General features: G+C 41.6%; 1 protein-coding gene and 1 long non-coding RNA gene across 2 annotated transcripts in view; one reads left to right on the top strand and one right to left on the bottom strand.

Moving 5' to 3' along the window:
* LOC117950982 overlaps window positions 1–954 on the top strand; it is a 22,562-nt gene extending 21,608 nt beyond the window's left edge. Inside the window, exon 3 of the long non-coding RNA XR_004658015.1 lies at window positions 323–954. This is a non-coding gene — a long non-coding RNA (uncharacterized LOC117950982). The remainder of the gene's footprint in view (window positions 1–322) is intronic.
* On the bottom strand, window positions 508–12,553 carry mknk2b (MAPK interacting serine/threonine kinase 2b). Its single transcript, XM_034882441.1, has 14 exons — window positions 12,355–12,553; window positions 11,490–11,699; window positions 10,874–10,964; window positions 10,517–10,618; window positions 10,288–10,385; window positions 7,876–7,955; window positions 7,109–7,182; window positions 6,851–6,955; window positions 6,580–6,635; window positions 6,323–6,418; window positions 3,180–3,374; window positions 2,881–3,045; window positions 2,732–2,772; window positions 508–2,613 (listed from the first exon to the last, which is right to left on the bottom strand). The coding sequence occupies exons 2-14, from the start codon at window positions 11,538–11,540 to the stop codon at window positions 2,340–2,342; spliced, it is 1,428 nt and encodes a 475-aa protein (XP_034738332.1). The 5' UTR covers window positions 11,541–11,699; window positions 12,355–12,553; the 3' UTR covers window positions 508–2,339.

Genomic DNA, 12,553 nt, shown 5'->3' with positions numbered 1-12,553 from the left:
GGATTGTAAATGCTTTTGCCTGTGGGCTACATTCAAATTGTAGGGAGGTTGATGGACCGACCATTTTAATGAATGGTTTTTAACACTTCCTTACTTCAAAATGACTTATGAAATTACAGTATAAAAATTGCAACACTTACCCCCCCCAATAAAAGGCAGTCCGAAAAGCTACTGCCATTTGACAAAAGTAGAAATGGCCATGACCAAAAAAAACAAACTCATACTATTCCGGAGATTAGAGTATGGAACAAAATCTGTGCGTTTGAGTATCCACCCCTATGAAAAAGTAGCGATTAAATCATGTGATAATCAAAAGGGAGAGAAAGGCAAAATACTGAACTGTATAGGTATTTTCAAAACCCCAAGATTGCCTTGATCATTAATTTATCGCTTTGAGATTACAGATAGCAAAGTTGTCCAAATGGAGAAGAAACTGTTGCATACACAAATTCAAGTAGGTCTTATTATAAGACATAAACCCCTGAACAATGCATCTGTAGAAAGGTGTTTTAAACTATTACAGTGTCCCATTATCAGCATAATGACACCAACAGAGCCATTTCCAAAGTACTGTTGCAGAAGTGCTGGCAACCGGGCATGGACAATCACAATCCCTCACGTCTAAGGTGATAGATGTTCAATGTCATGACTTTGACCCTTTTTGGTGAAATGGCTACAGTGTTGTGAGATGTCATCACCAGTCCATTACCTGTTTAAGAATGAGCTTCAACTTAAATCTTAAAAAATAAAAACTTACACAAAAAAATTAAAACTTAATGCTCGCTTTCACTGGGCATGAACGCTCCAGATCACCTAAACAAACTTTCCATCTCACCTCATACGCTGAACTTTTAAAAACAAAAACAAGGAAAACATCCGGTGTTTCACCTGAACTGAACAGCACCTGCATGGAAATTACCATATAGAAAATAAAAGCTTATAAACAGCCATACACGAAAAAGGGGGTGGGGGAAATCAGTGTGGCACAATGACATGGAGTTTAACATGAAAAACTAAAGTAAACTTAATACAGCTACATGTCCGTGGAAGACTTTTTGTGATTTTGTTTCTTTTTGGAAAAATACCATCTCTTAGTTTGTACTGTCATTATTTTGAAAGTGGGTGTCTCATAGAACAAGACAATGGTGAACCTTTAGGGGGAATGGTCTTAATGTATTCAATCAACAAATGACACTCGGGTCACATTTACCAAAATGTGCTTTTCAAACCCCTGAAAGGAGTTCCAACCTTTACTGCCAAAAAAATTCAAGGTTCAATATAATGCATTCATTCATATGTAGAAACAAAAGTAACAAAAAAGATCCGGTTGTGGCAAGGGGACATTTCATGAATTCTTTACAATCAAATTGACACTGACTGTTTCACTTGCCTAACCATTTAACATAATTAGACTGTACCAACATACCAGATATACTGCAGATCTAGCTCAGAAATTTAATTTTGGGGGGCCATACATCAAACCAATTATAGTTTATATCAGTACTATTAGACTTGCCTGACGGGCTCAAACACTGAAAGTGTTGCCACTGATAATTTGGTATAAATGTTGGTGTAATAAACCAAACAATCGGTACAACAGTAAGTCATGGCTAGGAACAGAAACATTCTTTGCTCCATGAGCATTAAGTGCATGGCCAACAAGCTAGATGAGTGTGTGTTTTATCTCAGACATTGACAGAAATCTATCTTAAATGGAGACAAATAAAAAATGTTTGAAGTCCACAGCCACATTAATGAACCACACCAGGCACTGCCAGCATTGGCTTACAGCCCTTCCAACCCCTTATACCGAATCCCTTCAACATATTGCATAAGCTTGTACGTATCTGCAGATGGGCCATTCATGCTTATACATACAGGCAAAGAGAACATTCCAGGTAACTTAATAATTCACAGTGGATCCAGTTGCAATGTGGGAGCAGCACAACAGGTTGTCCTTTGGTGTCCGAGCTTAATTATCGAAGATAAGTGTTCTGCTTTCTTCTGAACTGAGATTTATGAGAAAAAAAAAACAAAAAAAAAACACTTCTTTCTCCCAAATCATTAACTGGACCTTCTCTCCGACCTGTACATGCACATGTGTGTTTTCTATTTGCAGGCCCTGGGCTGATGTGCTTCAGAAGTGCTGCAGAAGGGCAGAAGGCATTTAGGAGGAAGGGCTGCAAGCAGCATCTCCTTTTACAGCGAGGCAAGAACACCTGAATGGCAGAGGAACCAAGGCCAGTTAGAGTCAGAGAGAGGGGCCAGAATGGTGAAGAAAGAGTCTCAGAGTAGATCTGGACTTTAAACGGAAGGTCGGAGGTCAGGGTTGACAAAGTTCAGGCACAGTCTCCCACGATAACGAGAGGAGCCAAGAGCTGACAAAGCTCTGCAGCAGAGACGGGCCCTCCCTTGAGCTGGCTGTTTTGCTGCCTGCGCCTGGCCAACTTGGAGTTGGAAGGAGGAGTGAGGCGCATAGAAGAGCCAGTAGCGGTAACAACAAATGGGACTTCCTGTTGCTGCTGGTCTTCCATGCCATCCTGTTCGGCCAGCTGCCGGTTGACAGCCATGGCCTTGTCAGCAAAGAATGTCAGATCCCTGGCATTGCTGGTTCTAATGGACCAAAATCATAAAACATGAAAACGGTCAATTGAATTACAAGGTGCAAATACTTTAGGCTTAAGTGTCCAAAGGAATGCAGTCTGCTGTAGCTGCAACAATGTTCTCTCACCTTTGATGCAGGATAGATGTTGGCAAAGTGTCTGATGCACCCTGAAAAAATAAGTTAAAAAGTTATAAGCCTTGAGACTTACTAATTAAGCCTAAACAAACAACTTCTGCTAAAGACATGCAGAAGAGGCTTCATCATTTTGGACCTACCCCCTGCACCCAGGGGTGCTGCAGCACCTGGCTTGCACTCAGGCGGCTTTTGGCGTCCCGGACCAGAAGTTTGGATATTAGGTCTTTGGCACTTAAGGAGATGTGAGCCCAGTCTTTCTCTGGAAACTCATATTTTCCTTCCTGGATACTCTCAAACAAAGTGTTCTAGAAATGGACAAAAAAAACATGTACCATCAGTTGCTTTGACCTGGATGAAGAAGAGTCATTGTTTAAGAGTCTCTAATGTCCTGTACAGATATAGGAAACTGAAGGGCTGAAATAAGTTTTAAAATTCTTACTTGGCAGGTGTGGCAGGGTTCCCCCAATTCCCAGCCACAGTCACCTCCACATCGGCCTACAAAAGGTGGGTAGCCGCTCAGCATGATGTAGAGGATTACGCCAAGGCTCCACAGGTCACAGCGCTTGTCATAAATTGTGGCTTCCTCACTGAAGGCCTCGACCACCTCAGGTGCCATGTACTCTGCTGAGCCACACTGTGAAACAAAAAATAAACATGTTTGTTAGCTCCAGTGATGAAGAAAAGAAAAAAAAACTGAAAGAAAATAGAGAAACACAGGCCTCATTTGGCAGCAGCCCACATTCCTAATTCAGCTGATACCTCGTGTTTGCAAGTGATAAAGCTTGGGGCCTACTCTAGGGCTATGCGGTGAGATGTGGCAGCCTATGTGACGGTCACATGCTTATGCACAATGGTGGGTTCATTTAAAGTTAGCTATACAGCTTTTATCAATTTTTTAAGGACAATGAAGTAGAAATATCATGTACAATTACATATCAAGGGTAGAGGAAGGGAGGACTTTGCTATAATGAAGCGGGTTAGTTGGGGAGGCAGCAGCGACTCACTACTTTGACCATCCAGCTGTACACAAGCCAAGCAGAATGGGCTGAGGGCAAGGGTCAGCTCTGCTCTGACAGTACCTTGTTATGCAGCTAAGAAAGAAATTAGGCCAAACACAGAGCAGGGAAAAGAGGATTGGGTGTCCTGCAGAGCCAGAGACTAGGCTAAGCCCTTGCCGGTTACGTAACTTGGAAACAAAACACCAAATGACATTTTTAAACTTTAGGAACAGAAAAGACGAGCAGGTGGCTAGTTCAGTAGGATGCATATTTCATGGTTACCTCATTCTATCAACGTAAACAAAAACTGCTAGAATACATTTAAGTTTCAGGTTTAGAGTTTAGAATTTCTAAATATAGACAACTGATATAAATTCTGAGAACCTGCTCTGATCTGTTACTTTTAAACAATAGCACATATTCATTTTGGTTAGTATTTGTCCCGGCCAAGGCAAAGCACTCTGGCCTATATTCTTCAATCTTTAGGTGAGCATGTTTACATTAAGCACAGACCTATTGTGTCCCAGTACACTATAGCAGCTGTCTCCTAACTCCTCCTACCCTGCTGCACCCTTATGTAATGAAATTTGCTGCACAGCAATCTCATCTCAGACAAAGCTGCTTCTGTAGGAGAGAAAACCCAACCCCCACATTTCCACCAATAACACCCGGTCTGGTGGCTGCCTCCAGACAAGCTCACAGGATTCAGGTCAAATGCAGCTGCCGTAGAAATAAAAGACACAGGCACAAAATGATTTTTTATCCTACCAAGGTGCCCCCAAACTGAAAGGCAATGGGGGATAGCTGTTCTATCAAAAACAGTTATTGTGGCTAACCTTGTCTTAAAGCCACCCAAATACAAGATAGACAGTCGTAGACTGCCTGCATTTACCAGTGTTCAGAGCTGAAAATGAGCAGTGAAATAACAGCAATCTCATTTTTTCTTCCTGTGCTGCAACAGCAGCAAACACCTTCTGAGCTTGCATCAGACACATCCTCCTCAAACCTTACTGTAAGATGCAGATAGTTGCAATTCTGCTACTGCTACCACAGGATTTGTTGGCATCTCAACCTGGGGCTTTCCTAAAACCATGTGACTAGTCAGGCCATACTGACACCACTGATGACACACCTCTGCCATTTGTAGACAGGATTATTTTTAAAAGACTTGCAGGAAAGAGACCTGTTATGTCGTCATGCAGCTTTATCCGTGACCACAAATAACAGACACAGATCTTTGATTTTTTTTTATGTCTAAGCTGCTTCTCTGTAATGTCTTCATATTGCAGTTTCACAAAATCCCCAACGTAAGACTTCTCAATAAACTAAAATTAGATTTTTCCTTAGAACGGTCCCTTTGCTTTTTCATGTGCTCTCCATTGCACACAGACTGTAAACTTACTTCTTTTTTTTTTAAACAGCCCCTGGATAAAGTGGAAAACACATTTGGTTGGATCAGGAACATAAACAATAAATGCAAAAGCAAATTATATCAACCAACTATTGGGGTGTCAATAGTTAAATTAAAATCTGATAACATTGTTCCTGTGACCAGAAAAAAGAGCCAAAACGCATGAGCAGATAAATAGACTGGGCATTTGTCCCTCCCAGTTACCCTCCCCCATCCACTGGTCGAGCCAATCACATCTCAGTTGCTAGGTATGGGGGAATGACTACAATTTCTAGAACAAGCCTTATGCAGAGCCTTTGTAAAAACATAAAGCACAGACAAGCATGGTTGGGGCTACTGGGCGGAGACTAAGCAGAAAGAGAGGGTGGATGTTTTTCTCTTAAACCACAGAGAGAGAGAGAAAGGGAAATGAGCAAGAGTTGTTGTTGTTTTGGTTTCATTGTAACTTTATACCACATGACATGGCCTTGTAAGAGTTACAATGTATTCCCTGCAGCTTTCAAGACAATCACATTGTGTTCCATCCTCCGGCATCAACTTTCCCTACATTGAAATATTTCATTAGATGAAGTCTGGTGGTTATTGACAACAAAACAAAACGATGTACTTTACTGCACCAAACACACATGATCAATTTGGGCCCAACATCAAAGATTTGGACTAAAAACAAGAGGCCACTTGGGCCCCACAACTATCTCCCTTTCAAATAGTCCGGGGATGGGTTCTTTCCATTAGTTCTGCTAAAGAAAGATAAAGTTACCAGTGTAGAAAACCCCACACCCACTCCTCTATTCCTTGCAGGCTAAACTGCTTCAGCTGCTCTGGTCCATCTATCCAGACCCCCAGACAGCCAGTAGACAGTATGTGTTGACATGTTCAGGCCTTGCCAGTTCAACTTTAGCATTCCACTCTGAGGTTGCAAGGGTCCCACTTGTGTGGGCAGTGTTCAGAGGATTTGCTTTGTGTTGTGACAACTGCAGAAGAGCTAAACAATCATAACCGCTAAACTCTTGTGCCCCAATATTTGCAACAGGACGTTGACATTAAACTGGGGGATATCTAGTGTTGCTTATATGATGCATTTTGGTGCAAAAGCACTTTCCCCACTACACTAATAAAAGTGGTCTGAACTGTTTGGCGAAAAAGATAAGCACAATATGCAGGTGAACTTACAGGAGTGAGGAGCTCAGGAGTGGAAATCGGAGAGCTGTCGCTGTTTAGCTTGATCCCACTGCCCAAGTCAAAATCACAGATCTTGACTGGGGAAATCTGTCAAAAAGATTCAAGATCAAATTAATTTTCATTTGTCATTGATACAATTTTGTGAAGTTTCGATTTTTACTGCCAGTTATCATTACAAGGGTTCATACCTTCATTTTAGGGCACGGTTTTAGTTGCCCTTCACCCAAACATGTCTACAGTAAACTCACCTTGTCTGCACTCTTACAGAGAATGTTTTCAGGCTTCAGGTCTCTATGTGCCATTCCTGGGGGGGAAAAAAGGAATCACAAAGCAATCAGTCAGTCTTTAATGTTAGTAAGATCTAGCCATTGTGTCGGGATCAAGTACAATGTTTTTTTTCTCAATTATAGTCAACTTAAAAACAAAGCAATGTTTGGTCTTTTAGGTGATCATTAGGAGTAAAAAAAGAAAAAGAAAAAAGGGAAAAATATGTTCGCCAATTTGTACGAGTGGTCTTACCCTTGTTATGCAGAAAATCTAGAGCGCTGGCAATGTCCTGCACAACAACACTGGCTTCCTGCTCACTGAAGTGCAGTCTCTTGTGAATTTGTGCCAAAATAGACCCTAATAGGAGCAACAATGTGAGTATATCAGCTGCATTTGCAAGTAAAAGCATAGAATGAATGCTTAGAAACTGTGCACATGCTTTACAGGAATGTTTCAAAATAAACAAAAAAATCTGATACAGGCACCCTGCGGCAGCTATAATCCACTAACCTCCTCTAAGCTTTTCAAACACCAGGTAGAATTTGTCTTCCTCTTCAAAGAACTCCACCAGCTCCAGTATGTTACTGCAGAAAAGAAAGGGGAAAAAAAGCACTATGAGTTAGGCCTGCACAATATTGGAAATAAATTTGATCTTGCGATAAAAGTAATTTTTTGAAGATGAAATAAATGGCTCTATTTGGAAATAATAAATCGTTCTCGTCTACTGCAGTGATTTTGTAAAAGAGTTTATCCACATAGAAGAAAAAAATTTAAAAAGGATTTTCTAATGTGAACCATTCTTTGTTGAACTTTAATGCTTTACAAACACCAAAGCAAGTAAGCGCTTTGACCAACGTTACTCTTTTGAAGAGGGAAATTAGGTAAAATACTCTGACTAGCATGACACCTTTGTATTCATAGAATACTATTAATCCAGGCTAATGTGATTGACAGTGACTGCAAGTTGTGTCCCCTAAATTTTAGGGTGTGATTGACTAGCAGGACCAGCTTGTTAGTTTGATAAATTGATCAGCACGTCACGCGCACTAGCAACAAACTGCATCCAAGAACAATTAAATCAATGTAAATTACGTTAGATCATACACATACTTCTGTAGTAGATTAGTGTTACGTTTCCAATGTCACGGCTCCAAACCGTAGCGTTGGTTGGGACATAGAAAAATATGCGCATCTGTGTCAGCAGCAGATGCTTGGTACTGTCTCCATACATTCAGATAGCGTTACTTTAGTTGGTCATTATGACAAAGGGACATTACCTGTGGCCCTGGCATTGATAGAGCATCTCAACCTCACGGAAGACACGGCTGCGACTGTGACCAGGTCTTTTCTCAATGATCTGGAACATAACAGTTCAGCCATAAGAATCTCCCAAAGCAAAACATCCATCTATGCCCAGAGCCCATCTGTTAGAGTAGATGTTTGGGTGAAGTCTGCCCCCCCCCCTCAAGCAGTACCACAAAGCCCTACTGCTGGTTGTTTTTAACTGTATAGCAGTGATTATATATTCCTACCACAGAGCTTTAGAACAGTTTCCTTCTAGACCAGCATTTTCCTGCTTTCCTACTTTCAGCCTACCCTGTGACACAGTTGTAAAGAGTGATTAAATTACTTTCAGTGCTGCCTACCAAAGCAGAGACAACAGAATGAGAATGTAACAAGTCACACCATCTCTATATTTAGCACTTCATGCATGACCCATATTTAAATCTGAAGCACTCTTAAGGAGCCATGCATGTTCTTTAAAACATCACACAGCTAATCCAAAACATTTACGATAAACCAAACATGCTTGCTAAATATAACTTTTCGCTGCCTGGAACAGAGGGGCCACCAGCTGCACGATGCCCTGCCAAGAGAGACAGAAAGATAGACTGCTGACACCAAAGCAAAAAGGTCTGAATTTTCCAGTCCTGGTTGGTTATTGTCTGCTTGGGAGGCGGTGCATGTTTTTCTTCCTGGTAGCTGGATTACAGTTGCTATTGAAGCCCAGTGGGGCCAGAGTTGCAATTGTGTGTCTAGGATTAATAGACAGACGAGAGGCATGTGAGCAGTTCAAAGCCTCTGCACTGTTCCAGTCTGAGTCAGCAACACAAACAGCCTCCAATCAGCTCACGTTCTCCTGACCACTTCACAACCCTCTCACCCTGATAATGACGTGCAGATAAAAAACTGCAAAACATTGCTGACAAACACCAACATGATAAGCGGCCAGTCAGAGAAGTACTAGCTTTATGGTTGCTTATCCAAATCACAAATCTGAATAACCTGCTGGAAAACATGGCCCCCCTGCTCAATCATCAACCCAGGGTTGAGAATTACTACCTTTAAGGAGAAGGATTTGTTGAAGAACCAGAACTTCAGATAGGCATGCACTACACAGCCCTCTGCTCACAATTGGTGCTCTAAGGCTTTTGTTGCAATGGCAACAAAAGCCTACACATGAAACTCAATTCAGTCTGGAGGGGGAGGGGGGAGACAGGACATCTGGCAGGAGCCCCCTCCGACTCCTAAGTGACCTCCAATAACTGCAGACCCTTGTACCTCCTCCCCCAGAACCGCAAAGTCCCAAGGGACCAAGCAAACCACCCAATGTAAACAATACCAACAGATCATGGTCACATAATAGAATGTGTGCTTTGATTCCCCTGAAATATTAATTGGTATGCCATGGACACTTGCTTTATTGGGAACCAGGTTTGAACTGTCAACACCTCCTTTCAAACTTTAGAACAGAATTCAACTGCACATAGGGATTAATAATAACTTAGATCAGATCAGTGTCTCAATGGGATTTGTAAATTAGGTGTGAAGCAAGTGCCAAAAACTTTTGTTCCTCAAAATGAGGAAGTAAGCACTTTGTATAAAAAGTGAAAAAGGAAGTCCCCAGGAGTCAAGACATGTATTAACAAGTCCACACCCAATTTTGACATGAAAAAAAGTAAAACTGTACCGAGAGAGAAGTAGAACAAAGCAGTGTAAAAAGCTTGGGCCACAACCCTCACCCTGCACCCTTCCTTCTATATGTGTTTTTTGGCAGTTACCAGTACACAATGTTCTTACAACTAGCGTCCTCTGTCGGCAATAGGAGCAATGAAAAAGGGGTGGGACTATCCCTCCCGGCTTTCTGATAGGCTAACAATCTGTAAAAACAGTGAAGGGATGCGTCTAACAGCAGCTAGTGTTGCACATTTTTAAAGACAAAAGTACAGCAGTAGCACAACACAGACAAGAGCCTGCAGACATCCATTACAGAGAGCTAAACGAAAAAACAAAAAGGAAAAGTATCCTGCCCCAGGATAAGAACTTCCTAACATTTCAAAAGAATGACCGGGGAAAAGAAGGAAACCTGGACACAATGATGCACATCCCGTAGCTCTTCAACTGCATGTAATGCCACAGGGCTCCTTTATGTGCAAAAGCATTTCATAACTAAACTGAAATCTTAAAAGATAACGAAGTAACCAAGCGCAGTCCTAGAAATACAACATCTCTATATTGATCTCTAGCCATGGTGACCCACACAGACAACAGGTGAGTGTTATGTGGCAACAAGGACAGTCACAGACTCATGAGACAAGAGCACTGACGTGCAAGAATCCCATCTACATGCATTATACTAATGTTTTCAAATACATTTCAGTCATCTATACAAGTGTGTGCTTTCTTACCTTGACAGCATACTCTTTATTGGTGATGAGGTTGATGCATGTTTGCACTCTGGCATAAGCGCCCTCTCCTAGTACCTCTTCCTGCAGTCTGTAGACATCTGTAGAACAGAGTTTCACGTTAGGAAAACACTAATATATTTGAAGGAGCACAATCTCTCTTAAAGCACCATTCAATGTTTTATGAAGAGATTTATAACGGCAACATAATACTTTAAATAAAATGTATTACCCTCGAATCGTCCAGAGAAACTGTCAGTTGCCCGGCAACGCTTTTTCTTCTTGTTTCTCTTCTTGGCATCTGGGATGTCAATAGGCTGGCTGGAAGGTATGTCTGTCAAAATAAAAGTGCCTACATTGTCATGTGCTGGCAAAGAAACAATCCAAACCAAGTTTAGTACTGCACTCAAGGGAAATTTAAGGTACATCATAATAGTGCTGTTGAGAGTAAATAGTACATTTATTTCAAATTACAGAAACCAGCCTCAGTTAATGAACTAGGTAACTCTTGGTGCTACTAACGAGTTACAATTACCCAAACTCAGATAAGCAAGTAACAATTTTCAAAACACTTAGTTAAAATACTTACCATGTCTTTGGGAGGAATCAAAATTAAATGTTGAATCAATGAGATGGGATCCATTTGTAATGAAGTTGTCAGATTCAAAGGGATTTTGGCCCTAGAAAATAAAAAAAACATGCTGGTTAGGATTTGCAATCTTATCAATGAACCATTTAGCTGGAGGGGTACATTGTTGGTCATAACGGATAAGAGCCTTGGTTATCTCCCATTCTAGAACCATAAATTAAGAGTAGATTCTAAACAGCTGATGGGTGGAAAATTTTAAGCCAACCATAAATGTTTGATGCACAGCCACCTAGTAATCCAAAGACCCGCAGCAGTCCAGCCTAACATAATCCAAACCTAAATCTTGCTCAAAATTAATGCGAGAGCAAGCCACAATCCTTCAACAGCACTCCTACTTTAAGTCCACTCCAGTCACACTTTCAATAACTTAACATTCATGTCCCACCAGGCCACACAGAACATTTGTCAGCCAAAACGTGAGAGAGCAAGAGATAGGTTTATATATAGCGAGGTGAGGTCCTCTCATACATACTGACAAATGTTCTGATTATAGATGCTTCCCAAAAGGCATGATGATAGCCGCTCTGCATTTTCCCTCAACAAATCTCAAACTTACGTTGAACGAGCGGTGGAATCCAGTGACCTCGGTGATCTTATTTTGCACCATTTTGCTTTGGGGTGATTTTTTGGTGGATGTCCGGCGGCGGCAGCGGTTTTTGGGATATCAATTTGTACTTCTCCGAAACAGAAAGTCGTTTCAGAGGGAGTAGCAAGTGATCACACTGCGCTGGCTGGTCAGCTTGCTGCTGCGCTTTAAACGGGAGCCCTGTGGACAATTCAGAGACACACCGCAACATTGCAACCCATATTACCAGAGCAAATGACACCAACGTACAATAATACGTTTCGCCAAGGTTAAATTAATGCTTAACCGCATACAATTGACAATTTAACTAACGCTATAGACTATTAACATTATGGAATATTAGCCAATCGCATGTTTGCGTGCAATAAAAACAATCAGAGTGCAACAACAGTTAACTGCATTGCCGCCCACGTTTAGCATTAGCTAGCTAGCTACTGTAGGTTGGCTAGCGTTACAGACATGTAGCTAGCTAGCTAGCTAAACAAGCCAAGTTTAAAGGTTACTTACAACACGGAAAAACTCATTACAAAACTACAGTCCGGTGAAGACGAGCAAATATGTCGGAAAGCCACGCTGTTTTTAAATGAAGAGTGACGATCGAGGACGCCTCAACAGTCGCAGGGAGGCTAACGTTTGTTTAGTCATAACAGACAAGTCGCGAGTACTGGTTCTGAGTTGACCGTTCATTTTAACGTCAGACAACAAAGGTTAACAAATTTGGTAACGTCAATGTAGCGTTGCGAGAAGTACGATTAGCTACGTTAAAAATCGCGAAAACAAAATGGCAGAATGACTAGCCGCTATCCAAAGCTACATTTACTTTTTTTGTACTCACCCCGTTGTTAATTTTACAGCTCCAGTGTTCGTTGTTTGACCCACTGCTTCACAAGCCGCAGAGGACGGTCAAGGGAGGGGGATAGCCTGATAGTGAGTGCGTGGAAGGTGGTGAAAGACCAACGGTTCAGGTGCTTTTATAACCTCTCTGCTGACTCCTCCTTGTCTCCTCCCTCCTCAGAACTGCGTCGACAGACTGG

Source organism: Etheostoma cragini, chromosome 9 (assembly GCF_013103735.1).
Source record: "Etheostoma cragini isolate CJK2018 chromosome 9, CSU_Ecrag_1.0, whole genome shotgun sequence".
Lineage (NCBI taxonomy): Eukaryota > Metazoa > Chordata > Actinopteri > Perciformes > Percidae > Etheostoma > Etheostoma cragini.
Note: the sequence above shows the minus strand (reverse complement) of the source record. Positions and strands in the feature narration are given on the sequence as shown.

Excerpts from the sequence above, each read along its gene's own strand:
- mknk2b (XM_034882441.1), bottom strand. The coding sequence starts at position 11,540 with ATGGTGCAAAATAAGATCACCGAGGTCACTGGATTCCACCGCTCGTTC. Across the intron at positions 10,965-11,489 it reads GATTCCACCGCTCGTTCAAC|GGCCAAAATCCCTTTGAATC; the intron begins GTAAGTTTGAGA and ends TTTATTTTCTAG. Across the intron at positions 7,956-10,287 it reads ATAAAGAGTATGCTGTCAAG|ATCATTGAGAAAAGACCTGG; the intron begins GTAAGAAAGCAC and ends GTTATGTTCCAG.